Below are 27,826 nucleotides of genomic sequence, written 5' to 3'. Positions count from 1 at the left end.
ACGATTGCATAGAGCCCAACTTTGATCTTGCGAGCTGTTCAGAGACTGAACTTGGATTTCAAATTATCTTACTTCAATTTACCATGTGTTCAAGCTTAAAGTTACAACCATGAGGGCTAGAAACTTTCCCTGCCTAAATTAAGCCGGATTTCTTCTGGTCCATTGAAAAGCACACAGAACAGCAGCATAAGTGCAAAATTTCATTCTTGTCTAGTGTCTGAACATCCGGGGGGGGGGGTATATAAATATATAATAAATAAATAAATAAATAAAAGAACGCAATGGCTATACACAAACTAAGAATCTTCTTTATTCTTAAACATAAAGGCCAAGACAACATCCGGTATTTAACTCGTTTTCAAGAAAACTCTTCCTCAGTGGCTTTATGTTTCTGGAATTGCAATGGTTTTACAAAATGTTCTTAATCAGTCACTTAGAGGATCCAACTCTACAAAGTATCCTTAGGTTCCAGCATTATTATAGAGGTAAAGCCCGCCTCTGCAAAGGATCCCCTGTAAAGATTCATTCTTCTCTCTCTCAGGTCTTTGTGGCCAGCCCAAACAAGTCGCCTGCCATTGTGGACATCCTGTTGAAAAACCAGCCCAAACTCATTGAGTTCCTGAGCAACTTCCAGACCGAGAGGGCAGACGACGAGCAGTTCACAGATGAGAAGAACTACCTGATCAAACAGATCCGAGATCTGAAAAAGCCAGCTCCCTGAAGGTCTCCCTTTTGCGTCTTCTGGTTGGAGTCTTGATCTCGTTCGGTCCCCGTCGTTTGGGGATATGGGGAGGGGGGGGGACCCACAGTGCGCTGCTAAGTGCTGTTGTTTTTTCCCTTTGCTAAAGCCAGTTTCTAGAGTGGTAGCCACCTGACACAGCTCTGCGGTCCCAGAATGCTATATATTTTAATCAATATTAGTCCGTCTGACGTGATCCTTTTCCTTCTGCTGGCCGGAGGCCGCTTTGCTACCACTTTAACGCGACCAGGTGATCGATCCGCGCAACCTTAAAGCTCCTGCTGTGTGTGACTGTCTTTTGCGTTGCCAGTATGGCGTTGTGCCTCCTGTGTGGTGGTGGTGGTGCAGTTCGAAGCCAAGGAACTAAGGACCATCTTTTCTTTTGCCTTCTTTCCTAGTCGGTGTCGACTATTTCTGTGTTCTCACCCCCCCTCTACACACCCAAGATTCCTATCCTCACTGTCCCAACCCACATTTTTGGGGGCTCAGCGCAGTGCTTCTGAGAGGAAGACGGATGCACAGAATCAAGGTTGGATCCTCTTAAGTAAGGTGTCGATTAGTGGGATTTTTAAACTCCTGGATCCCAATCAGTCTGATGGCTTTTCTTTCCGTGGGGACCAAATAGCCCCCCCCTCCCCAAGTGAAGCTGAAGCAGGCCTGAACGTTGTACTATATCTTTGGTAGGGTTGGCCAAACTGCGGCTCTCCAGATGTTCATGCACTACAGTTCCCACAAGCCCCTGCAGCAGGGGCTCGTGGGAATTGTAGTCCATGGAATTCTGGAGAGCCACTGGCTGGCCACCCCTGCTTTATAGTTTCCTCAGATTGAATATGATGGCTGAGGGATGCAAACTGTTCATGCAACAGGTAAGAAATAGCAATTGCGCAAGGGATAAACAGCGATGGGCTTTGTGAAAGGGGCATGTGGTCCCCCCCTCCCTCCCAAATGAGCACTTTGTTTTTAGGGAGAGGGGCCCAGAGGTGTCTGTGGATGCTGTACTCACCTGGCCTAACAGAGAATCTTCCCCCCCCCACACACACACACTCACACGAGAGCAACCTTTTTTTGAGCCTGTTTCTTATTTAGACTTTGTATGGGAAAATATTAACCATTTTTGAGTGTATAATCTGAACGTTAAGAATGTGAATCCAGCTTTGTAAAAAGCTGAAAGATTTAGAAAAATCATTGCACTGTAATGTTTGTGATTATTAATATAATAATAATAATAAAAAAATGTTCCCAGAGGTCCCTGTTTTTCCTTCTTAAAAGCAATGGTTTCTGCAGCCTTTTCGTGTCGGGAGCTTGGTTGGGGTGCTGGGTGCTGGGAGAGAGGAGTAAGTTACGCCTTCCCGACACAAAGGTCTTCTGAATTAGACTACTAGAATTAAACTGCAAAAAATTCAGTAAAAGCCTTCAGATTTAGCCACATGGGACTGGGATGTTTTTAGGTATTTAAGTAATTATTATTTTAAAATTATGCAAACCACCCCAAGCAGGTATTTACTGAGAGGGGCAGGATAAAAAATCTATCAACAAATAAAGATCAGTACTTTGCCTTATAAGTCATTGATCAATTTCAAGTCCTTAAGTTGTGTACATTTGCAAATATATTCTACAGAAAAAGTTTGCTATGACTTGCAAGGCCATAGTAAAAAATTATATCAGCATTCTCCACCGGCCTGCATTTCCCTTGATATCTGTCAAGCTTTTCTGAAAGGGTGCCAGGGATCACGATTGGCTGCCTTCACTCCAATGAAAGGATTTCCTACTGAATGAGGAGGACTGATAAACACCTGAGTTTTCCATTTTTCAGGAGACATGGGGGGGGGGAGTATTGTGTGTGTGGCTGTCATTTAGGAGTGCCACTCCTAGCCCCTCTCAAAGTTCCAAAGGTGTCCATCAGCTCAAAAAGGCTAGGTAGCCCTGGTTTATACCATATCGGGTTAACCGTATCTATCTAAGCATTAGAGCAGCCTTTCTTAACTTCTTGACCATTGAGAAGCCCCTAAAAACATTCTTCAGGCTTTGAGAAACCCCAGAAGTGGCGTGATGGTGCAGAATATGGTTGGGAAGCATGTCTGTGGACACACCTGGGGCCCCGCCCCTTCCCACCCCCTCCAGGCCCATTGTTGTCCATTTTGGGAGGGGTGGATGGGTTGACATGACCATATGTGGTCAATATCATCACCTGATAAATATTTAACATTTTTTAAAGATACAAATTAACAGCTACCCATTCAGGAAACCTTTACAGGGCTGCTGAGAAGCCACAGGAAAATTTGAGTCCAATGGCACCTTTATGACCAACAAAGATTTATTCAAGGAGTGAACTTGCATGTGCTTGTACACTTCCTCTGACAAGGGTGCATGCACATAAAAGCTCACGAATAAATCTTTGTTTGTCTTAAGGGTGCCATTGGACTCAAGTTTTTTTATGCTACTTCAGACCAACATGGCTACTCACCCGGAAGAAACCCCAGGGTTTCACAAAACCCTGGTTGAGAAAGTCTGCCATAGGGCTTAACCTTATTTATCTAATCCATTAGAGGTATGATTACAGGGCAATGTTTGCTGGCTGGTCCATCCGCCTCTTCTCTCCTTTTCCATGCTTGCACGTGAACTTTGTATGGTTTGGGCCTGTCAATAAAGCAATGCCAGTTCTTTCACAACCATTATTCCGAGATGGGTGTTTCTAAGAGGCCCCCCGCTTCAGTAATGGTGCCTTTGTAGGACCACACATTCCCCCTCAATCTCAATCAGAACCTCCAGTCTGTCTCCTTTTCCTGAAGGACCAGCTCCAGCATCACAGCCCAAACACCCATTTGACACTTGCCAGCAGGCTAAAGAAGGGCCTGTGTCCACAAAGCAAGGAGGGTACCACCACTATGTAAGTCCTGCCAGAGGAACTTCTCTTTCAGGGTGTCATGAGCCAGAGGGGTGGAGACAAATGCCACAGATGCCTTGTGGTCTCCAACCCAAAAGGGTCAACAGCCAGGACGTTCCTTGAAGGCATTTCCGATTCCAGGCAGGCAGATCTCAGGTTGCTGTCAGTGACTACCGAGCAGCTTGGAGGACTGTAACTTCTACAGCCGTTCTACAAGGCTTTCTGCTTCAAATCAAAGCTAACCTTTTAATTATGGCATCAGGCTGGGTTGTGTTTGGGGGGAGGGGGGGATGTCTTCACTTGTCTGTGCATTGAGGATTTGTCCAGCTATCATTTTTTTCTCGACCTCTCCGCTCGTGGGAAGGGCTAGTCTCAAAATCAAATCGGAAATAGAAAATGTCTGGCTCTACACAGTCGGCTGTTCTACGAGCCAGCAGGGAGAACGTTCAAGGATTTGCAGCCGTACAAGGAGTGCGCCTAGGAATGCAATAAACCAGGCAGGGAGTCCTACAGGAACCTTCTTGTTCTCGTAGAGCCATGCCAAGTAGTGTCAGCGTCCACGCGACTCTTGTACTACACTAGTCGTAATGCAAATCATGGACCCTACGAAGGCTGTTGTGTTGAGACCTAACACAATCAAGCTAGCCTGAGCCGTGCAATTAGCTTTCCCTGAAATAAATAAAACCCCCACTTCAGTTCCTGCCATACATGTTGGGGAAGAGAACACCTAAATAGGGCTGGGCGCATTAGCCACTGAACTGGCCGTTCTAGCCCGAAGCAGCCAGGGGGAGGGGCGGCGCCAGCCGTTCGAATCCGAAGCAGCCGGCGTTTCCGGGGGGGGGGGTCCCCTCGCTCCGCTGGCTGCTTCCGACCTGAACGGCCGCTTTGGTGGCCCAAGCACCCAACCCTACACCTCAGTGTCCCCCTCCAGAGTTACAGCTGGTTTGTTCCCTTGGCGCATAACATTTATTCAAAATCCCGTTGTATATAATCTGAGCGGCATTTCTGCAGCAGCGCTAAAATAATTTAATCCGAGACAATAATAAATAAAGCTTCCATGAAAAAAATCCTTTTCAGATTATACCATGGGCGTATCGGAGGGGGGAGGGGGGGGGAGGAATAGGTCAGTGGTCCCCAAGGCATGCTGCTCCGGCTTGGGGGTCCTGTTCTTCGGCCACGGGGGGTTTGGGCTCACCATCTAGAAAGCAAGACATTGACATGGTTATAACTTCCACGAAATCTAGTTGTGCGTAAAGGTAAAGGTGTCCCCTGTGCAAGCACTGGGTCATGTCTGACCCTTGGGGTGACGCCCTCCAGCGTTTTCATGGCAGACTCAATATGGGGTGGTTTGCCAGTGCCTTCCCCAGTCATTACCGTTTACCCCGCAGCAAGCTGGGTACTCATTTTGCCGACCTCGGAAGGATGGAAGGCTGAGTCGACCTTGAGCCGGCTGCTGGGATCGAACTCCCAGCCTCATGGTCAGAGATTCAGACAGCACGTCGGCCGCCTTACCACCCTGCGCCACAAGAGGCTCTTATAGATATGCCTACAGGCAGGCATAATCTGAGTGATGATCCCCACTGTCGAAATGCTACTTTCAGAGGGAGCGCTTGCACACATTTCCTCCTACATGCTGAGCCCAGAGAATCCGGTTTCCCAGGTCTGCAGAAAAGGTCAGGTTTTGCACAGCGCTGATGGGGTGGGTCCTTTTTATTATCGTTAATAATAATGATTAAATTTACATCCCGCCCCTAACTTACATCTCAGGGCGACTAACAACATTAAAATAATGGAGTATTGTGGTCAACCATGAGCTACTGCCCCGCCCCGCCTTGCTGGGGCTGAGATTCGGAGAACAGCCCTTCAATGGCTGTGCTCCTTTCTCTGGAATTGGAAAGAGGCTGGTAGTCGGGGACATGTTATCGCGCCCTTGCAGACTCCCTTCCTCCATGTTATTTATCATCCTTATGTGCCCTCTGGATCAGCTCGCCTGTAGCTAAGAGCTGGGGTGTCATCTATATGTGGATGACACCCAGCTCTATCTCCTCATGGAGGGCAATAGGGTCTGGGAGGGAGGCCCTCTGCAGTCTGGGACCCACATACCTGAGGGACATCCTTTCGCCCTATGTCCCCTGCAGGGCCTTGCGCTCTGCAGGGACAAATCTTTTGGTCATCCCTGGCCCCAGTGAAGCGTGCCTGGCCTCAACCAAGGCCAGGGTCTTTTTGGTCCTGGCCCCTACCTGGTGGAATGAGCTCCTGGAAGAGCTACAGGCCCTGCGGAAGCTTCTGGTGTTCTGCAGGGCTTGCAAGATGGAGCTCTTCCGCCAGGTCTATGGTTGAGGCCAGCGCGCGGAAGAAGATCTGGACCCCTCCTTGCCATTATCCCTATTGGGGCTATTAAGGGCGGATTAAAGGGAGAGATCAGCCCCTCTGCCCACCCTGAGGTTTTTGATAATGATTAGTATGGGTTTTTGGCCTCCGAATGAATGAATGATTTTTAGTTGATTGGTTAGTTTGATCAAAATTGTTACTTATTTTATTGGGGTTTTTATGTATTGGGATTTTATCTTGTTAGCCGCCACGAGCCCTAGTGGGAGTGGCGGGGTATAAATGTAATTAATAAATAAAATAAATAAAGATAAATAAAGGGGCTCACAATTATTTTACCAAAATAAAGGAAGATTTCCTTCTGAAAGTGTTGTGTGCTGCATTTTAAAATTTCAGTGCTACCGAACTGCAGTGGGTAGAGATTTCAGCAGAACTCCTTCTGGGGGTCCGAGCATTTGGCCTGGCCGTTTTGCACTTCCCGATGATGAGAAGATCCGATCGTGGGCGTCAGTGTTTTGAAAAGTACTTGTGAGCGCTTCATCGCTGCATTAATGTCAGAAAGGCAATCGGCATACACAGAAAACCTCCAAATGTTCTATCAGCAATGATGTGGTGCCTTTATTTGTGGAGTCTGCCCACATCCTGGGCCTGCCCCTTTGCCCTGCGGAGGGGCCAGCTGCCTCGGTCCACAGGTTCCCCCCGTCAGTCCGAAGAAAAGGCCATGAAGGTTTGCACTGGCCTGCGTGGCTGCTGGGTGGTGCACTCTCACAGGGGAGTGTCCCCCCCCCCTTCCTGGATCCATGGGCTCTGGCCAGGCCACTGCCTTTCGTCACCATCCTCCACCTGCAGGGGTGGCATCAGGGGCACAGATGGGGCCGCCCAGGGCCAGCAGCAGCCTCTGTGGCTCCTTCTCACACCCCTCCAGCATGGCAGCCAGGGTCTGTGCCCTGGCTGCCCCCCCTTACGTACACTTCTGGAAATACCTTCTCTTCCACCACCCCCACTCCCTTTGCTTTAAATAAAAAAGGCAGCTCAGTACCGGGATTCCTCACTGTGAGCTCTTCACGTTCTGGAGCAGAAGCACAAGCGTAAGACGGATTTAATTGCCACTGTGGGGGGAAAGGGAGGGAAATGGCTGACTGTTTCATTTCTTGCCAATTATTCCAGTAAAAAGAAAACAGCAGTTCTACTCAAAATACCTAGTCCATTTCGTGTTTTTCTAAGGGCTGCCCTCAAATTCAAGAACTCTGTTCCCACCACGCTCTTTCACTTGGAACTTCCAAAATAAACGCGATGGACGAAGACTGCGATACGATGACGAAATCGGGGAAAGGAAGCCTTTGCTACCATTGACGGTTTCTGGCGAAGAGAAATTCCACCCCCCGTCCGCCCTGATGCCACTGAATCAGGGGTCCGTAACGTGGTGTCCACCAAATGTTTTTAGGAAGGGGGTTGGGCCAGGTGGGGCTTTTGCCCAGCCAGGCTTCTGATTGGCTGCGCAGATTATGATGATGTCGTTGCTGCACAGAACGCCAAAGGGACCCCTGAGCTAAGTTTTTACCATCTTCTCTGATGTCTCTTGCACAAAAATGCATTTTTTTTGCCCCAGGAACTCATACTGGTTTTGCACTGATCAGGATTGTTAAAAACCCATTTGCCCCGGAGGGGTGGACCAGAACCAATGGGATGAAATTGAATCAAAAGAAATTCCGTCTCAACATCCGGAAGAAGTTCCTGACAGTTAGAGCGGTTCCTCAGTAGAACAGGCTTCCTCAGGAGGTGGTGGGTTCTCCATCTTTGATGCCAGAATGCTCTGGTCATACTCATCTGCATATCTGGTATGAGGACCTTTTGCCATGCCTTACTCTTGATATGTTCCCTGCTCCTAGGTGGAGCTTGCTAAGGTATAGAGTGTAGTGTAACAGCTTTGCTCTTTGTCTTCAACGTAACATCTGATTGCGTTTAACCCTTCCTATGCTCCTGTATGGATTGGTAATAAACGCTTAGCTTTGGATCCCCGGATCACCTTCGTTTGTTTTTCTCATCCATCCCAATGCGCTAGTCATGGGACATGACAGGGGCGCCGGTTCAGAGGGTGGTTTCCCAGGTTAAGATTGTCTTTGTCAATATTTGCCTACACGTGATCTTCTTTTGACTGCTTCCTGATTAACTTCTATGAAGACTAACTTCAGTTCTATCCCAGTGTCTGGGATTGCTGTGTGTCTGTTCTGAGGGGCTTTCTTGGACGGCTTTCCTAGCCCTGCACAGAAACGGGTGGAAAGACCAGGGTGATAAGATCGGGCTACTCCTCCCCTTCCTGGGTGGCAGAACTGTGCATTAGGCTATGTCTGCAGCCTTTATCAGTCTGGTTCTCCTACCTGTTTCTGACATTGGCGTTCTCCTGCCATCGTATAGATCTGTCATTGGGAATGCTATTAGGCAGCATTCTTTATGAGAACCAGGCTCAGTGTAACGTCATGGGAGGGTAGTATATTGGCATTTTTGGAAACTGGAACTGCTTAATTGATTAATTGGGATTGGGGTTTTATTCATTAGAATGTTTTCTCTGTTTTCTCTGTATGGGGCTTTAGCTTAGTGTAAATGGCCACGAGCCAGTGCCCCTGGGAGTGGCATTATATAAATACAACTAATAGGTAAAGGTATCCCCTGTGCAAGCACCGGGTCATGTCTGACTCTTGGGGTGACGCCCTCTAGCATTTTCATGGCAGAAATACGGGGTGGTTTGCCAGTGCCTTCCCCAGTCATTCCTGTTTACCCCCAGCAAGCTGGGTACTCATTTTACCGACCTCGGAAGGATGGAAGGCTGAGTCAACCTTGGGCCGGCTGCTGGGATCGAACTCCCAGCCTCATGGACACAGCTTCAGACTGCATGTCTGCTGTCTTACCACTCTGCACCACAAGAGGCTCTTAAATACAACTAATAAAATAAACAAATAAATAAACAAATAAATAAGAAACTGAACAGAGCAGAATGAGGAAGGTGTGGGAATACGGGCTGGGCCTAGCAATGCTGAAAGACCACCCCCAAAAGGCACCATCCTGAGGAGTTAGGTGCTTCCACTTTAAAAAGCCCTGCCCTTTTCACAAATAAGAGGAAGATATTTTTAAAAGATTTACTCACCGTAAATTTCCTAACGCCTTCCAATTCGGCAAATTTCATGTAGGATATATCTGCTTTCTTCCTTCCCACATCAGCATCCCCTGCATAGATCAGCTTGATACCAGCACCTTTAATTAAAGGCACACATTCATCACATGGGCATTTTGTCACAAATATCATGCTCCTCTCATCTGGTTTTATCTCTTGACACCTACAGGCAAGTGAGAAAGAACTCTGAAACGTGCCAGCTGGGCAAACAATTCTTTATTCTTTATTTTATTATTATTATTTATTATATTTTTATCCCGCCGCTCCCACAATAATCATAACCCCCCCCCCCAAAAAATACAATTTAAAACAGTCGAAAACCAACCAATCAACCTTAAAACCCTCCAGCACTCAGTGGCAAAGCGACTCAATTCTAACCACTCATAAACCTCAGGGTGGACAGAGGGGCTGATCTTTCTTCTTTAATCCACCCCTGGGAGTCCAATAGGGCTCGCTGGCAGGGGGGTGGTGGTGTCCAGATCTTCTTCCGCACACTGGCCTCAACCATAGACCTGGTGGAAGAGCTCCGTCTTGCCGGCCCTGCGGAATGCCAAAAGCTCCTGCAGGGCCCGTAGCTCTTCCGGGAGCTCATTCCACCAGGTGGGGGCCAGGACTGAGAAGGCCCTGGCCCTGGTCGAGCATTACTGGGGGCGGGGGGGGGGGTTGGCACTGCATCGTCTGAGTGAAATCATGTCACTTTTGTCATGACTAGAATGTCAACCGTCAAGCCCCGCACAAAACCAGCCCTGTGCAAGGAGAGAGGCTGTCACAGGTTCCAATGGATCCTTTCAGCTGATCTTGCATTGAGCAGGGGGTTGGACTATGTGGCCTGTATAACCTCTTCAAACTCTACGATTCTGTGACTGTGCTGACCCAATATTGGATCATAGCAAGGTGCACAGTTAGACAGTTCTCTCCCCAATCTGTGATGGACTCAGAGGTATGAATGATTCTCCCCGACACAGCACAAATCAAATAGGATATAATTTCAGTTTCTCCATCTGCCTGATAAATTCATCCAGTCTGCGTGGTTTAGTGCAGGGGTAGTCTGGTCCTCCAGATGGTCATGGAGGCTGTCAAGGGCTCATGGGAATTGTAGTCCATGGACATCTGGAGGACCACAGGTTGACTACCTGTGGTTTAGTGGTTAAGAGCTGCTGTCTCTAATCTGGGGAACCGGGTTTGATTCCCCACTCCTCCACAGGCAGTCAACTGTGGATAACCCTGGCCTAGTCACAGTTCTCTTCAGGCTGTTCTTGCAGAGCAGTTCTCTTAGTGCTCTCTCGGCCCCACCTATCTCACAGGGTGTCTGTTGTGGGGAGAGGCAGGGAAAAGTGTTCGGAAGCCACTCTGGGACTCCTTCAGGTAGTGAAAAGCAAGGTACAAATAACCAGCTCTTCTTCTTCTAAAAATTCATTAAATACTTAGAAATAAAATGTATATTCCTAGACTGCCTTGCTCCCTTTAAAATCAGAGTCCAGTAGCACCTTTAAGACCAACAAAGATTTATTCAGGGTGTGAGCTTTCGAGTGCAAGCACTCAAAAGCTCACACCCTGAATAAATCTTTGTTGGGTCTTAAAGGTGCTACAGGACTCTGATTTTATTGTGCTGCTTCAACATGGCTACCCATTTGAATTTCTCCCTTTCGTAATGAAAAGCACATGTTGCTTACCTGAACGTCAAAGCGTTCTGCTCGGAATGGATGATGTATCGGAACTTTCGGATTTCTCGGTCTTTCTGCTTATCGTCCATGTGGGGAAAGTCAGCGTACTCCGACCCAACAGGAAAGGCGTTGTACCCACACCCAATGAAGTACAAGGCTCCTGTGCCGTCACAGCTCTCCTGCAGAAGAAACGGAACCATTAACACCAGTAACCCTTGTCATTTTCAAGTCAGGAGTGCAAAGCACTTCTAAAAAAACAAATTCTACAGTGTCTTTTATTGTTTCTGAAGACTTAAGAAGGAACCATTTCAGAGAATGTGTGTGGTGCTTAGATTTCGTATTGTTGGCCTGTATTTATTCATTTTGCAAACTTAAATGGACTCTGGGGAATGGTAGAGGACAGGAAGGCCTGGAGGATCATTGTCCATGGGGTCGCGATGGGTCGGACACGGCTTCGCAACTAACAACAACAACAATTTATTCATTTATTCTTTAGACAGAACCCAGAATTGTCCAGCAGCCAGGCAAGAGTCGTTGAAGGTGGTTTCCCACTGCCTGCCTCTGCATCATGACCCCTAGTGCTCCTTGGAGGTCTCCCATCCAAATGCCACGCAGGGCCGACCCTGCTTAGCTTCCCGGATCTGACAACATTAGGCTTGCCTGGGCTATCCAAGTCAGTGCTATCGGTCTGTGTTGTTACTGGAAAAGTGCCCCAATCTATTGGCAGAGGGTTAGATGCCTTGCTCCATGGGCAACTGCAAGGACAAATGTTAAAAAATGTACAGAATGAACAATGATGAATTAAGTACTTTTCCAGCTCATCTGAGCTGAATCAGCCGAGAGCCAGTTTGGTATAGTGGTTAGGAATGCAGACTTCTAATCTGGCAAGCCGGGTTTGATTCCCCGCTCCTCCTCCACGTGCAGCCAGCTGGGTGACTTTGGACTAGCCACGGCACTGATAAAGCTATTTTGACCGAGCAGTAATATCAGGGCTTTCTCAGCCTCACCTCCCTCACAGGGTGTCTGTTGTGGGGAGAGGAAAGGGAAGGCGACTGTAAGCCGCTTTGAGCCTCCTTCGGGTAGAGAAAAGCGACATATAAGAACCAACTCTTCTTCTTCTTCTTCTACTACTATTCTGCTTTTCTAAAAATAAGGACTGGCTAAATTAATTAGCTCATATAAAAGCTAAGTATGCTGCAAACAGAAATTTAACTTGCTTGTTGGGGAAATGAAAAAAAAATAATTTATTTACTATACTAAGGACTGGTATCATACAAGGCAGAATTACAGGTCCTGATTAATCCATTTGTGCCTACAGCTATCACAAAGGCCTCTGGCCTACAGCTATCATGCTGAACTCAGCTTTTTGAGAAGACTGTTGATCCTGAATGGAAATTCAAAAAACCCACAAGAGTGGGTAACGCCACCACTGAGAATCCTTAGTGTCACTTCCTGCAAAAACACTAAATAGGAAGAACCAGATGAAACTGACATATTTTTAAAGCCGTACAGATCTGAACTAGTTGTGGTTCAGCTCAAAGCAGCGAAAAAATACCTAAATCAATGCTGATTTAAGTACTTTTCCAGCTCATCTGAGCTGAATCACCCGTTCCCTGCATTCAAATGATCCGAATCAGGATGGTCAAAATGTCAATGATTTGTCATTCCTCCCTGCAGGGGGAAATGTGCACCTAACAGCTGATAATAACAATGGGGAGAGATTTTAACAAAAATAAACAATATTAGTTCCAGTATCAATCCGTGTGGTACCCCACTGCTCACTTCCGTCCACTGAGAACTCTCAACTTAGGAGAGCCAGTTTGGAGTGCGGATTTCTAATCTGGCATGCCAGGTTCGATTCTGCGCTCCTCCACATGCAGCTAGCTGGGTGACCTTGGGCTTGCCATGGCACTGATAAAGCTGTTCTGACCGAGCAGTAATATCAGGGCTCTCTCAGCCTTACCCACCTCACAGGGTGTCTGTTGTGGGGAGAGGAAAGGGAAGGCGACTGTAAGCCGCTTTGAGCCTCCTTCGGGTAGGGAAAAGCAGCATATAAGAACCAACTCTTCTTCTTCTTCTTCTTCTTCTTCTTCTTCTTCTTCTTCTTCTTCTTCTTCTTCTTCTTCTTCTTCAATTTATTCATACACTCTGCCTCCTGCCATTAAACCAACTTCATTCTTCCCCAACGTTTTTACCATTGAGAACCCCCTGAAACATTAGTCAGGCTTCGAGAAACCCAGGAAGGGTTGCGATCAGGAAAGATATGGCTGGGAAGCAGAGCTGTGTACATGCCCACCTAGGGCCCCTCCCCTTACCACCCCCTCCAGAGCTATCACTGGCCATTCTGAGAGGGGCAGGTCAAAATGAACATATTTCAGTGGTTCTCAACTTTCCTAATGCCGCAACCCTTTAATACAATTCCTCATGTGGGGGTGACCCCCAACCATAAAACTATGCAAGTGTTCTTTCACAGAAATTAAACCAAAACTGACCCATGGCAGGAAGATCCAGTGTTCATGATTGTATACGAATTGGTTTTTTCCAGGGTTTCTCAGTTCACTTCTGCCTCTTGTCCTGCCGAGCAGTGCTGCCACCTGGAGCACCTGGCAGGAGATTGCACTGCGCTGGAGGCACTGCTGGAGCGACTGGCAGCCAAGCATGGGCACCTGCAGGAGGAGTGGCAAAAGTGGCAGCACCCACCCCCGGCCAAGCTGCTCACCCTGCTGCAACCCCTGTGAAAGGGTCGTTCAACCCCCAAAAGAGTCCCGACCCCCAGGTTGAGAACCACTGGCATATATAATCGTATCACCTGATAAATGTTTAAGACATTTTAAAAATATACAATAAATCATTTAACTCCCACCCATTTGGGAAACCCTTCCAGGGCCCTCAAGAAACCCCAGGGTTTCACAAAACCCTGGTTGAGAAAGCCTGTTCTAATCCATGAAAGGACCTGTCCTTTTATCCCATGACAGCTAATCTTATGCTGGAGATCTGGTGATATAACTTGTCCAAAGCCTTTTAGAAATCCAAGGATATAAGGTGTACCAGGACATTCTTGTCCACATGTGTTTTAACCTTCTTCAGATGCCTGGTGAGGCAGGACTTCCCTTTGCTGAAGCCATGCTGATTTTCCATTAGCAGGTTTTGTCCCTCAGTGTTCTTAACACACTTGGCAACATTGAAGACAAACACAGTACTGAGTGAGACCAATGCTAGAGACAAACCTGGTCACAGGGTACAAATGAAACCAAATCAAAATGAGGGATGCGCCTCCTGAATGCAACAAGAAGAGTTGATTTTTATACCCCACTTTTCACAATCAGGAGTCTCAAAGTGACTTACAATTGCCTCCCCTTCCTCTCCCCTGTGAGGTAGGTGGGGCTGAGAGAGACCTGACAAAACTGATCTACAAGAACAGCTCTGAGAACACTGTAACTAGCCCAAGGCCACCCAGCTGGTTGCATGTGAAGGAGTGGAGAATCAAACCCGGCTCTCCAGATTAGAAGGTCCAGATAAGATTGGGCTCTTAACCCCAAGATGGCACTACTGTGTTGCAGTGATGCCTCAAAATGTTTTGAAAAGTGGGATGTCTATCCAGCCTACTGAAAATATTTATGAAAACTGCCTCTCCTCTTGATCAGCCCTATTTTGAATGCAACAAAAACAAAATATCGCACCAGTGTGTTGTATGCATTTCCAAAAAAGCCTACCTACTATGAAGGACAATGGACAGTATCAGAACTAAATACAGCGATTGCCCCAAGACATATGAAGATAGGTTAGGGGTGGTTGGTCTGTTTAGCCTAGAGAGCAGATGACTGAGAAGGGATTTGTTAACCAAGTATTTAAAAGACTGCCATGAAGAGCAGTGGTCCCCAACCTTTTTATCACCGGGGACCACTCAACGCCGGGGACCACTCACCGGGGATCACTCAACGCCTTTTACTGAGGCCCGGTGGGGGGGAGGGGTAGTTTACTCCTCTACTCTCAACTACTGCCCTAACGCTCTCTGATTGCTATGGTAATGTTTAAACATTCCTTCAAAATAAGATACAGACACACCACAACAATGAACATAAGGAACATTTTATTTTCATGGAAATTTTAACTCATGACAATGACAAACCAATGGGAACCCTGAGCTTGTTTCTCTGCAACGAGATAGTCCCATCTGGGAGTGATGGGAGACAATGACACCCGAAGTGTGTTGTAAAGGGCCGGGGGGGGGGGGAGAAGGCGTCCCTCGGGGCCCACCTCCAATTAGTCGAAGGACCACATGTGGTCCGGAGTCCACAGGTTGGGGATCGCTAATGTAGAGGATGGAGCAGAATTGTTCTCTCTTGCCCCAGAGGGATAGACCAGAATGAATGGAATGAAATTAATTCAAAAAAAATTCCATCTCAACATCCGGAAGAAGTTCCTGACAGAGCGGTTCCTCAGTGGAACAGACTTCTTCGGGAGGTGGTGGGTTCTCCATCTTTGGAAATTTTTAAACAGAGGCTGGAAAGCCATCTGGCGGAGAGGCTGATCCTGTGAAGGCTCAAGGGGGTGGCAGGTTACAGTGGATGAGCGAGAGGGTTGTGAGTGTCCTGCATAGTGCTGGGGGTTGGACTAGATGATCCAGGAGGTACCTTCCAACTCTATTATTCTATGATTCTATACTTACTGCATTTGCTTCTGCCCAGATGACTGCTCCAACACCAGTTTTGTGATCCTCTGCAATGAATATCAGGATAAGTAAATACAGTCACAAAACTCCAGTCCCTAATTAAAAGGCTCAAAGCGTTCCAGTTCTCACCATGTTTTCTGCAACAGTAGCAGCAGTTTGACTGAAGGTAACTGTCAATTTAATGGGGTGCTTTTTAAACTAGGCACAAATGAGATTTGACGAGCAGCATATGCACATCCAGAAAGTTCAAAAACCCGGACATAATGTGCACATTAATTACAGTTTCATCTCTTGTCTCGAAAAACCTACTTTTGGTCCTGAGCTTAGGCAGGATTTTGAACACTGGGCATTACTTAACAGCAGGCATTTGATCAGAGGAGACTGCCTTCTGAGGACATAAGCCTGTGCAGTGACAACCCACACCAGTCATATAACTATTGCAGTTGTATTGCTGATGGTATCTTTTGGCAGGGCCCAAATAAACAATTGTTTACAGCCATTTTTGGATGTTTTTGAAAGAGAGAAACTGGATTTCTTAACACTGCACAAAACTCAAAAGTATCTTTCCTCTCTGACCAAATTTACTTGCTCCTCTGTTTTCAGAAACATCTGAAGAGCAAATCTTCTAACATACATCAGTAAGCCTCAGCTTTCTGTCCGTCAGCAATGACCATCTGTTGCAGGGAGAAAGAAACGCAGATGAAGCCAGCTGGGGTTTGGCATCAGCACATCTTACGGCAGTGTGAGCTTTCCGCCTGCGTGCGCCTGCAGATCAAGGCCGCACCAACATGAAACGGATTTTCTGGCAAACCTGGGGGGCCCTTCAGGTTTGCGGAAACACCTGAAATCTTTTTTTTTTAATCACCGGGGGGTTTAACTCCCCCCCCCAATAAAATGAAAACTGTGGTCTGCATATGTACAGAAAACACACTTGTTATCTGCAGACTAGGGAAAGCCAGGAGGCCAGAGTGGTGGCGGGCACTAGGGGGAGCTAACACTGCAGCTACTGCAGCCATGCTCAAAAGGCCTGGAGTAGCACCAAGTTCAGAGAAGAAGGGGAGATGGATTCCTCCCCCCCCCCAGTCTCACAGATAGGGATACCAACCTCCAGGTAGGACCTGGGGATTCCCCAGAACTGCAGCTCATATCCAGCCAACATAGACCAGTTCCCACACAGAAAATGGATGCTTAGAAGGCAAAATGTACAGCATTATACCCCTCCCCACCCTCTGCAGGCTCCACCCCCCCCAAAGTCTCCAGGTTTTTCCCAACCTGGAGCTGGCAACCCTACTCGCAGGTCCTCTACTTGTGTGTCTTAAGTGGTGGGTGTGCATCTCCCTCTATTGCCACCCCAGGCAGCTTCCTGGCTCCCTACACAGTTGGAGAAACTATTTGTCCATTTGGATGTATTCTGGTAATGGCTTAGGGCAAATATACTTTTTGCAATTCTAATTTTGCAAGCAAAAGTGCCCAATACTGCTGCACCAACAGATTGAAAAAAATAGGCTGCTTAATTATAACCGGTGCATTTGGTCTGGTTACGGAGTTACCCATGAGTCCTTTGCCCGAACACAGCAGTTCTGGAACACTGGGGCTCTAGCCAAGAAACTGGTCCTCAAAAGCCCTCAGCCACAGAGACTCATGATACCTGCACATGAATCTTTAATTAGAAATTCAGCTATAAACCCTGGGTTGAAATCCCATGCTTGATCCCGGACAGCAAACCCCAGTTTTGTACTGTCTGCATTCAGATATTGCAACTATGGTTTAATTTATCAGTTTGTAAATGCAGTCCATGTGGGAAGGGGGGGGACAAGCCTAAGTATCCAAAGTTATCATTTTATGATATGCTTCTTGAAAAGATCATTTTTTGGGGGGGAAAGGGATCAGGTATGATTTTCTTTGATCTAAAACCTCACGGGGAAACTATTTTTTTTAAAAATGCTGCATTCTTTGAGGTGCATGTTCCTGACTTCCTCGCAGCCTCCTTGAAGGGAAAGGTCTGAATCGGGGGTCCCCAACCATTCGGTGCCTGCATGGACCTTTAGAATTCTGACACAGCACAGGGGCGCAGAGACAAAATGGCTACTACACAAAATGGCCGCCTCAGCTGACCTTCAGTAACACAGTGAAGACCCTTTTGCTGTGGTGGTAAAAAAATCTGCTCAGCCAAGTCTCCAGTGGCCAATCAGAAACCTTTTTGGGGAAAACCCACAATTGGCTCTTCCCACTTTCTAAAAACACTTGTTGGGCGCCAGAAAAAGGTCATGCCACTGAGGAGGCCTGGTCTCAACAGCAGGGGTGGCCAAACTGTCGCTCTCCACATGTCCACGGACTACAATACCCATGAGCCCCTGCCAATGCTGGCAGGGGCTCATGGGGATTGTAATCCATGGACATCTGGAGAGCCACAGTCTGGCCACCCCTGGCATAGTGCCTTCGATCAAAGCAGCTTAAAACACCAATTGCCTCACAAATATTCTTGAGATTTTGCTATCCACGTGTGCTGCCCCTGCAGATACCAACATCCCCCGAGACTTCAACCACTTGCTCAAATTCACCCAGGAATGGCATAGCACAGGGGTAGTCAACCTGTGGACCTCCAGATGTCCATGGACTACAATTCCCATGAGCCCCTGCCAGAAAACGCTGGCAGGGGCTCATGGGAATTGTAGTCCATCTACATCTGGAGGACCACAGGTTGACTACCCCTGGCGTAGCAGAAGGATGCAACATTCAGGTCCCCCTGCTTCTGTTAAATGACCATCACAGATGCAGGTTTTTGGGGCTTCCTGGCAGCCACTCACCGGTGCGGTAGGCCAGCAGCCTGGCTTGAATCATGCAGTGCCTGGCGACTTCCTGCGGCAACCTCCGGTAGTAGGCCTCGCCGACGCACTCAGCTTGATCACAGTAAAATCCGAAATGGCCGAAGTCAGGTACGCTGGCAGCGACCGTCGCTAACAGGAGGATCAGGTCTTTCATGTTCTGCCGCAGGTTGCTGAAATAGGGGTTCTCGCAAAGGTTCTCCAGTCCGATCGTGTTTAAAATGTGCTTGTGGCTTTCTTCCCTCGCCACCAGGAACAAGCTCTCGTACGCCTTTATCAACTTCTGCCTGCATTCCGTGTAGAAGTCAGCGCTTGACCCAGGCTGCGTTTTAGCGATTTTCTGAACGAAGTCGCACTTGTGGCACGATTCCTCCACAAACTGCACCATGTGACAGACTAGCGGCTGAAGCAAGACGCACACGTGAGCCCGGCTGTTGGACTTCAGTCTTTCCGCTGCTTTGGCGTCAAGCTTTGCGTCTTCATTGGACGCCTGGTGCTGCAGGCTTATTTCCGGATCCGCGGGCCAGTAAGAAATTCTGTTCACGCCAGCTGAAACACACCGGATATTCGGGACACCGGACATTCAGGGATACAATCAGGACATTCAAAGTCTAAAATGTTCACTGCAGTTTTCATCGAGAGCAGCTTTTTTTACCATTGAGAAAAACCTGAAACATCCTTCAGGCTCCGAGAAACCCCAGAAGTGGTGCAATCATATATGACCAAAGATAGGCCTGGAGGGGGTGGGAAGGGGAGGGGCCTCAGGTGGGCGTGTCCACAGCTCTGCTTCCCAGCCGTATTCTGTGTGATCGTGCCACTTCTGGGGTTTCTTGAAGCCTGAAGAATGTTTCAGGGGTTTCTCAACGGCAAAAAAGTTGAGAAAGGCTGGCCTAAAAACACAGCAGACGAGGTAAAATAATTCTTAATTCCTATAAAAGGTAAAAAAAAATTTAATACACTAATTTTAAGTTCTATACAAATTTGACCCCCCCCCTTTTTTTTTTAATCTCAGAGAATGACACCTGGTTGTGAAAATTGATAATGCTTGCTGAATGTGTGTTTTGTATATTTAATGTATTTTTGACCACTGAGGAAATCTGTGGAGGCTGCAACCCATCTGGCTTCATGTGGTGCATAGGACAAATTCATCCAGCAGAAATGCTTGCAAATTGTAGTCTGCTATTCAGGCTCGTAATGTTTTTCAAGTTTATATGTGCACACTATAGAATAAATATTTAATTTGTGTATTTTATTTAATTTGAAGTAGCTTGACCCTCTTGACAAAATTGAAATCAATCAAGTATAGAACCGTGGATTCCTCAGTGTAGACTCAGAAGAAGAAAAAAGAAATCACGAGGCACAATGATGTAGTATTATGAGCATCTTGCCAATGTGATACTATGATTCCTATTGCAACAGTATATTGGAAGAGAAAATTAAAATCAAAGCAACTGTCCATACAAGTAAGGACCCATGCTAGCAACGTGTTTCAGATTCTCAAATTCGGTACCCACGCAGCAACGATGTCGGCTAATTAATAAACGGCACAGGAATAACTCCAGTTACGACATTTAAGTTGAACACCCTGAAATATTCTAGGCTGGCCATAAGAGCACAGTTCTAGAGCTCACGTCAATTTAGAAAGTGAAAAAAAAATTACAAATTGCCCCCCCCCCATAAAAAAACAAAGCACAAATATAATCCCATCTAAGACAACGGGTCGCTCCTGAGAGCAAATGCTGCTATTGCTCAGTTCCTGGATCATAAACTCTGTCGCCGCATTTAACTTACCATTGACGATCATTTTTAAACACATTGAGCACGGCTTCCTTGAAAAATACAGGTCACAGTTCTTAAGCCTTGACCCATATTTGATGAGTGCAATTTGACCAGCATGCAAGTGCTGACTGGAGCAATGAAGACCAACTATTTTCATATCCTTCACGACCACCAAGCCTGCCTTCTTCACCTAGATGGAAATACAAGGTAAGAGTTACTTACTAACGGGCAGTCTTTGAGCACCAGCTGGACAGATTCCTATAATGCAGGGGTAGTCAAACTGCGGCCCTCCAGATGTCCATGGACTACAATTCCCAGGAGCCCCTGCCAGTAAATGCTTGCAGGGGCTCATGGGAATTGTAGTCTACGAACATCTGGAGGGCCGCAGTTTGACTACCCCTGCTATAATGGATGTTTCACGACAGCCTTCCTCAGCTTTTTTACTGTTAAGAAACCCCTGAACCTCCAGAAGAGGAGCAATCTGGGGAGCCATATTCCACTCCCCCCCCCACTCCAGGCCCATCATTGGCCATTTTGGGAGAGGTGGGAGGGTCAACATGACCATATATCATCATATCACCTGATAAATGCTTAACAAATCAAACAAATATATTAAAAATTCCATTAGCTCCCACCCATTTGGGAAACCCTTCCAAGGGCGTCAAGAAACCTCAGGGTTTTGTGAAACCTCAGCTGAGAAAGCCTGCTTGAGGCTGATCCTGCATTGGGCAAGGGGTTGGACTAGATGGCCTGCATGGCCTCTTCCAAATCAGTAGTGCTACGATTCCTTGTACCAAAGGGGTTTCCGACAGCACTCCCATTTGTGCCTACAGCATTGCTGTCTTGAAACAATGAGTGAATACCTCAAAGGCAACGCGCACAAGTTGTCATGGTTGGCCAGAGCATGATGCCTTAGAACATCCATGTTGTCCTGGCTACTCTGGTTTCTGAGGACATCAAAGCTTCCATTGCACGTGACAGCCGTGTTCCACATTTCTGAAAATGCACACTGTGTTTTCAGAGGTCACACTGTCCCTGTCTGAAGGAGCTAATCTTGCCTGACAAAATTGTTCATGCCAATGGGAGTCACAACATCCTAGCATGGTGCTCTGCAAAGGTTTGTGGGAAATATTATGAAGCAGAAGAAGAGTTGGTTCTCATATGCTGCTTTTCTCTACCCAAAGGAGGCTCAAAGCAGCTTACAGTCGCCTTCCCTTTCCTCTCCCCACAACAGACACCCCGTGAAGTGGGTGAGGCTAAGAGAGCCCTGATATTCCTGCTCAGTCAGAACAGCTTTGTAAGTGCTGTGGCGAGGCCAAGGTCACCCAGCTGGCTGCATGTAGAGGAGGATCTGGGAATCAAATCCTACTTGCCAGATTAGAAGTCCACACTCCTAACCACTACACCAAGCTGGGTGAGCAAGAGCGATGTATACCGATTGTTTTAATGTATTTCAAAACCTAGGGCATTTTCACAATCTGTAAAAATAGCATTACACCAGCCAAATGGTGTAACACTAAATATAACCGCACCTCCTGGCCCTTCTCTGCTTCTCACCTTCCACACTGCCTGCTTGAAATGACGGAAGAGAGCAATGCGGTTTATCTGCGACTCTCTTCTGCCTGTCAATCAAGCTAAGCAGCCAATCCCCTTTCTTCATGCTTTAAAGGTCCCACAATGCCTGCTAATTTTTTTAATTGCATACTTCTCCATTACTATGCCTATCCATCTAATCATTGAATGCTACCCCTTGTTGAATGCTACCCCTTCTTGCATTACGAGTCTCGTTGATTAAAAAAATTAATCTCAATCCTGAATTTTTTTTGGGGGGGGAGCTTTAGAGAGGGATGCTTTGTGCAATGATGTTTGGAAAAAATTATTTCTGGCATGGCCTGCATGCTTGTCCGCCTATTCACTGCTCCAGGATTTCAGACATTTTTTAAAAGACATTCCCGTCCCCAGGAGAGAGGGGCAGGACAAGGCAGGCGCCTTTCGTGCATTTTAGCCTCCATAACTTCCCTCTGCTGGTTGCCTGCTGGTTGCTCTTCATTAGGTAGCGCTACATTCACCAACTAGCGCTTTAAAATGGAGGATGTAGCCAGCCGTTTACTGCCCAGACGTTGCATGTTGGCAACATCATATGGAGGGACCGAAATGCGACGACAACGAAAGGTAAGCATTTCACTATTTTTAACGGGTGCAGAAATCCCCCTAAATTTACTGTACTGGTTTGAGCTTATAGTCTAAGCCGCCCCAAGAGCATGAGGTGGCCTCTAAATTGAAATATATAAATAATAATAAATTAAAATAAATACACTCCATCGTAAGCCCTCATACAATTCTTTGGAGGTTTCAAAATACCCTTTGTTCAACAGGAGTGTTCTATGACTTAAGCTGTAGATCTTACCTCAGTATACCTTACCTTGGAGTGCTTTTGTGGCTCAACAGAGGGGAAAAGTTCCATCCAGAGGCTGAACAGAGTAAAGAGGTTCACTTTAGAAAGCCTTGGGACTTGGCCTGTCATGAAAACAACACAACATAAACTGGAGAAGGCATAGTTGTATACTAGTTAACTTCTCTAGTCAGTGACTGGAAAAGTTTCCATGACTGACACTCCCAGATGTGGCCCTAAATCTCTGAGCTGCTCTCAGGCTCCCACTAACATTACAGGGCCCACCAGGAAAAAAAGCTTGTCAAACTCTATACTGAGTTGAAGAAGAAGAGTTGGTTCTTATATGCCGCTTTTCCCTACCCGAAGGAGGCTCAAAGCGGCTTACAATCACCTTCCCATTCCTCTCCCCACAACAAACACCCTGTGGGGTGGGTGAGGCTGAGAGAGCGCTGATATCACTGCTCGGTCAGAACAGCTTTATCAGTGCCGTGGCGAGCCCAAGGTCACGCAGCTGGCTGCATGTGGGAGAGCCGGGAATCAAACCTGGCTCGCCAGATTAGAAGTCCACACTCCTAACCACTACACCAAACTGGCTCTTACTGTATGATCTTCCAGGAGTAGTTGCTGCTTATCTGCCCTCACTGCCCCAAATGGATTTTTGCAGTCATGTGCTAAACTCAATGACTTATAATTAATGACTAACATCTATGCCCCCCCCCCCCGGGACCCGGGATTGAGATTGGGGATTAGTACCATCAGTATCCCCTCTCCACCTGCTTGTAGTAGGAGGGGGAGGTTGATTAGCCTATCTTGCCAGGTTAGCTTGCTAACCAATAATGTTATATTGTAATTGTTGTTGAGGGATTTTAATGGATTTTATTGGGGGTTTTAAAATATTGTAACCCGCCACGAGCCGTAAGGGAGTGGCAGGCAATAAATCGAAAGATAATAATAACAATAACAATAACAACAACAGCAACAATAACAATAACAATAATAATAATAAAGCTATCGCCGCCTTGACCTGGATGGCCCAGGCTAGCATGATTTTGGTGAGCAAGGTCATCACTGGCTAGTAGTTGGATGGGAGGCCTCCAAAGGACAGCATTATTCATTGTAGGGCATGCAAGCAGTATAGCCAGGAGATCCTTGGATTGTCCGGCAGCCAGGCAAGAGACGTTCCGCAGTGGTTTGCCACTGTCTCCCTGTGTCATGACCCCTGGTGAACCTTGGAGGAACTCCATCCAAATCCTTGAGGTCTCACATCCAAATACTAGCCAGGGTTGGTCCTTCTTAGTTTTTGAGATCTCATGGGAAGGGCTTGCTGGGGCTGTCTGATGCACAGACAGGCAATGGCTGTGTCTCTGAATTCCTCTTGATTCAAAAACCCCATAAACCATAAACCAACCATGACTTTATAGGAAAAGCGAAAAAAGCTATCAGCCACTAGGGCTAATTCAGTTTACTTGGTCACCTGAAGAAATAGGCCTTGGAGGAGATGCCATTCACTCCCACATCGCTGATGGTCAACCATCAGTTGGGCCCCTGAATCGCCTCCATGTCCCTTAAATGACACAGCAGGCACACCTATGCTAAACTGTATTTGCCACACAACCTTTCCCACTCACAATTGCTGTATCTTCCAGAATAAGGGAGGGAGGGAGGGAGTGCTCACAGTGGCAGCAGCTGCAGCTTTCTAAAGGTGCTGCAAGGTTTGGGGGAAACCGAATGCTCCCTTCTCAAAGATACAGCCCAGCCAAGAGGAAGAAAGCGACAGGGCAAGGGCCACAGGAATTCCTTCCTTACCCTGCTTTTTACTCATATCTTGTAATTTATGACCTGTTTTTAATTTTAATGAGGTTTTATTGGGGGGGGGGGTTATTAATGGACTGTTGTAACCCGAAATGAGCCTGTTCTGGGAGTGGTGGGGAATAAAAATCTAAATAACAATAAATTAATAAGTAATAAGTAATAATTAATAATAAAGGAAGTTGTTTTTACAGTTTGCATGAAGCATCAGATGCACAACTGTTGGCTCCATTGGGTAAGATACATACAGGAATAGAAGGCCAATGCTGTAAACAGTATGCCCAAGAGCTCATGATGCAAAAGGGGTCAGTAGTGCATTTGTGACTACACAGGGCCCTAATTTACAGAAGGTAAGAACAGAACAATCCATTCAGAACAACAGTCCTACATAGTTATAGCCAGATCATGTGAATGTTTTGCTAGCTATGCAGATTGTATAACCTTTAGATATCAGAGAGGTTACCAACAAGAGTATCCGGGTTATGGAATGGTCTCTCCAGAGTCCATGGCACCATCTTCTCCCTGCTCAATATATTTTATTTACACAGAAGTTCCTGGCAGAGTGGTTTCTCAGTGAAACAGGCTTCTTCGAGAGGTGGTGGGTTCTCCTTCTTTGGAAGTTTTTAAGCAGAGATAGATAGCCATCTGACAGAAAGGCTGATTCTCTGAATTCAGTCAGATTGTAAGGAGCTGGGCAGAAGGGATTGTGTCATGCTTGGCTCTTGCAGCCCTTTCTTGCATGCCCAAGGAAATGCTGATTGCCATTTTAGGGTCGGGAGGCTAATTTCTCCCCGGCCAGACTGGCCAGGGATTCTTGTGTTGGGAGGGGCATCATCTGGGCATGGAACTGGGGTTACTAGGCATGAGCAGGTAGTTGTGAATTCCCTGCATTCTGCAGGGAGTTGGACTGGATGACCCTGGAGATCCCTTCCAACTCTATGATTCTGTGACACTAATGTTTTGCAAAATAATATGGAATTCATCCCCCTCCCGCACATAATTCTGCTACTGTTTTATGCATTTCATTTTGTGGTGTTATAATTTATTTGTATTTAATATTTTAGTAATACATTGCACATTTATATTCACCTACCCAGAAAACTGTCAGGAAGGGGGAGGAGAAATATATCCAAGTATTTATTTAAAACAAAGCAAAAACTTCCAACTATTTACAGCAGTCAGCTGCATTTCAGAAAAGATTATGATCAAAATAGATTGAGACTGTTAAGGTGTCAAGAGACTCCTTTCTTTTTGATTGACTCCTGGCCATGAATGGTTTGCAAAGGGCATTTGATAAATAAATCCATCCCTACAACAAAATTCTGACTTTCAAGGAAGATCTGGGAATTATCAGGGCAAATGCCCATTTCTGCACAAAAACTGATAAAAATGATAACCCCTTACTACCAGGGTGAATGAGCTCGTCCACCAGGCATTTGGTTGAGATGGAGGGACCAAAAACATCCACGAGGGACCCCTGCTTCTAAAAGATCCACCCATGTGTTCTGCTCTGGACCAGTTTGCATTGATATATTTTGCAGTTTACAGTTTAATGTTACATTTATATTTACAGTTTAATGCAAATATTATTGTTGTATGAAAGTTGTTATGTAAACTAAGTTCCATGTACCATTTCGAAGTTTTATGTAAACCGCCCTGAGCCTCAGGGGAGGGCGGTGTATAAATAAAAATAAACAAACAAATAAACAGTTCTTCCTGCATTTTGCAGCCCTTTCACCCTGCTGGTTATTTTTGTCTTTACACCTCTGCTGAGCAAGGTCAAAGGCACCCGACAAGGCAGTTTGAAGTCCCCCCAAAGGACTCCTACACCTCTGCTGAGCAAGGTCAAAGGCACCCGACAAGGCAGTTTGAAGTCCCCCCAAAGGACTCCTACACCTCTGCTGAGCAAGGTCAAAGGCACCCGACAAGGCAGTTTGAAGTCCCCCCAAAGGACTCCTACACCTCTGCTGAGCAAGGTCAAAGGCACCCGACAAGGCAGTTTGAAGTCCCCCCAAAGGACTCCTGGTTTTTTTTTCTTTTGCTACAACTGAAGAATGCAGTTTTAGGATCGTTCACATGTCGTGTAAAATGCCTTTTTACATCTGATCGTGACTGGACTAGGATGGCCCTGGCATGGGATAGGCTTGCTAGCTCCCCCTGGCATGGGATAGGCTTGCTAGCTCCAGCATGGGAAACTCCTGGGCATTTGGGGATGGCACCTGGGAAGGAGAGGGTTGCAATGTCAGAGAGTCCACCCTCCAAAGGGGTAGTCAAACTGCGGCCCTCCAGATGTCCATGGACTACAATTCCCATGAGCCCCTGCCAGCAAATGCTGGCAGGGGCTCATGGGAATTGGAGTCCATTGACATCTGGAGGGCCGCAGTTTGACTACAGTATCCATTTTTTTTCTAGCGATGCCAGTTCCCAGGTGGGATCTGGGAACCCCCTAGTTTTACAGCTCACCTCCAGACTCCAAAGACCAGTTCTCCTGGAGAACATCGCTGCTTCCAGGGTGGACCCCACAGCATTATACCCCACTGAAGTCACTCCCTGCCCCAAATCCTGCCTACGTCCAGCTCCACTCCCAAAGCCTCCAGGTCTTTCCCAACCCAGAGCTAGCAAGCCTAATTTCCACCTCCCAAAAAACAACCAACCTCAGCAGTGTGGAGATAAGCTGCAATTCGGGGGATCCTCAGGTCCCACCTGGCGCAGGGTTGCCAGCTTTGGCCAAGGAAAATCCTGGAGATTTGGGGGGGGGGGCGAGGGGGTGGAGCCTGGGGAGGGGCGGCACCTGCAAGCAGTCCTCTGAACCGTGGGAGGGCGAGGTTGCTCCCGAGAGACCTCCAGGCGCCGCCTGGCAGTTGGGAACCCCAATTTGGAGGCGGAGGTCGCTACACCGGACCGCGGGGAGGCTCAAACACCCCCCCCCCATACACACACACACCCACACCCACACCCGTGCAAAAGAACAAACCAACACGAGGCTCCGCAGAGCACGTCTGAACCGAGCCGGCCCCTCCTCACCTGTCAGGCTGTCGGTCTGCGTGCACGCGCTGCGCGCTCCCTTCCCGCCGGGCTCCGCCGCGCGGCTCATGAGGGGAGGGGAGGGGAGGGGAGGGGAGGGGAGGGGAGGCTCCCGCCGGCCCCCGGCCCCCTCCCGGGCGGCTCTCGGGAGCCTCGTCACCCGGGCGACTGGCGCGGCGGCGGCGGCGGCGGGCGCTAGGCCTCAGGCCTGAGACCGGGCCTGGCTGGCCCGCGTGAGGCGCCGGGGTGGCCTGAGGCGCGCATCGGGGTGAGGGGCGGGGAGTGGCCGGCGGTCGTTTCCTTCCCTCGCGAGGAGTCAGCGGCGTCTGCGTTGGGCGAGGCACTTTCAGTTCGCGTTTGCAGCTGGGCTTTCCTGGGCGGAACAGGATCATCTGGGCCAGGGAGAGTCAAACTGCGGCCCTCCAGAGGTCCATGGACTACAATTCCCATGAGCCCCTGCCAGCGAATGCATGATATGGTGCAGGGGTAGTCAAACTGCGGCCCTCCAGATGTCTATGGACTACAGTTCCCATGAGCCCCT

The 27,826-nt window shown here is 47.5% G+C and overlaps 2 protein-coding genes across 7 annotated transcripts in view; one reads left to right on the top strand and one right to left on the bottom strand.

Moving 5' to 3' along the window:
* Positions 1-1,983, top strand: part of CAB39L (calcium binding protein 39 like) — a 32,183-nt gene extending 30,200 nt beyond the window's left edge. For all 5 annotated transcript variants that reach the window (XM_077314578.1, XM_077314549.1, XM_077314558.1 and 2 more), the window contains one exon: positions 542-1,983. In XM_077314578.1, coding sequence (XP_077170693.1) covers positions 542-721 — 180 coding nt within the window. In that variant the 3' untranslated portion in view covers positions 722-1,983. The remainder of the gene's footprint in view (positions 1-541) is intronic.
* Positions 287-27,720, bottom strand: CDADC1 (cytidine and dCMP deaminase domain containing 1). Of its 2 annotated transcripts, XM_077314527.1 has the most exons (9): positions 27,286-27,719; positions 22,483-22,577; positions 20,073-20,250; positions 18,264-18,830; positions 15,454-15,503; positions 10,794-10,963; positions 9,094-9,283; positions 6,991-7,060; positions 287-4,821 (listed from the first exon to the last, which is right to left on the bottom strand). In XM_077314527.1, exons 1-9 carry the CDS (start codon positions 27,353-27,355, stop codon positions 4,748-4,750), a joined length of 1,464 nt encoding a protein of 487 aa, XP_077170642.1. In that variant the 5' UTR covers positions 27,356-27,719; the 3' UTR covers positions 287-4,747. The 2 variants fall into 2 exon arrangements, with proteins under 2 accessions (XP_077170642.1, XP_077170650.1); XM_077314535.1 differs by lacking the exon at positions 6,991-7,060 and having other exon boundaries at positions 27,286-27,720.
* Between the last annotated feature and the right edge of the window lie 106 nt (positions 27,721-27,826).

The sequence above is a fragment of the Paroedura picta genome, chromosome 1, assembly GCF_049243985.1.
Source record: "Paroedura picta isolate Pp20150507F chromosome 1, Ppicta_v3.0, whole genome shotgun sequence".
NCBI classification, from domain to species: Eukaryota; Metazoa; Chordata; class Lepidosauria; order Squamata; family Gekkonidae; genus Paroedura; species Paroedura picta.
Note: the sequence above shows the minus strand (reverse complement) of the source record. Positions and strands in the feature narration are given on the sequence as shown.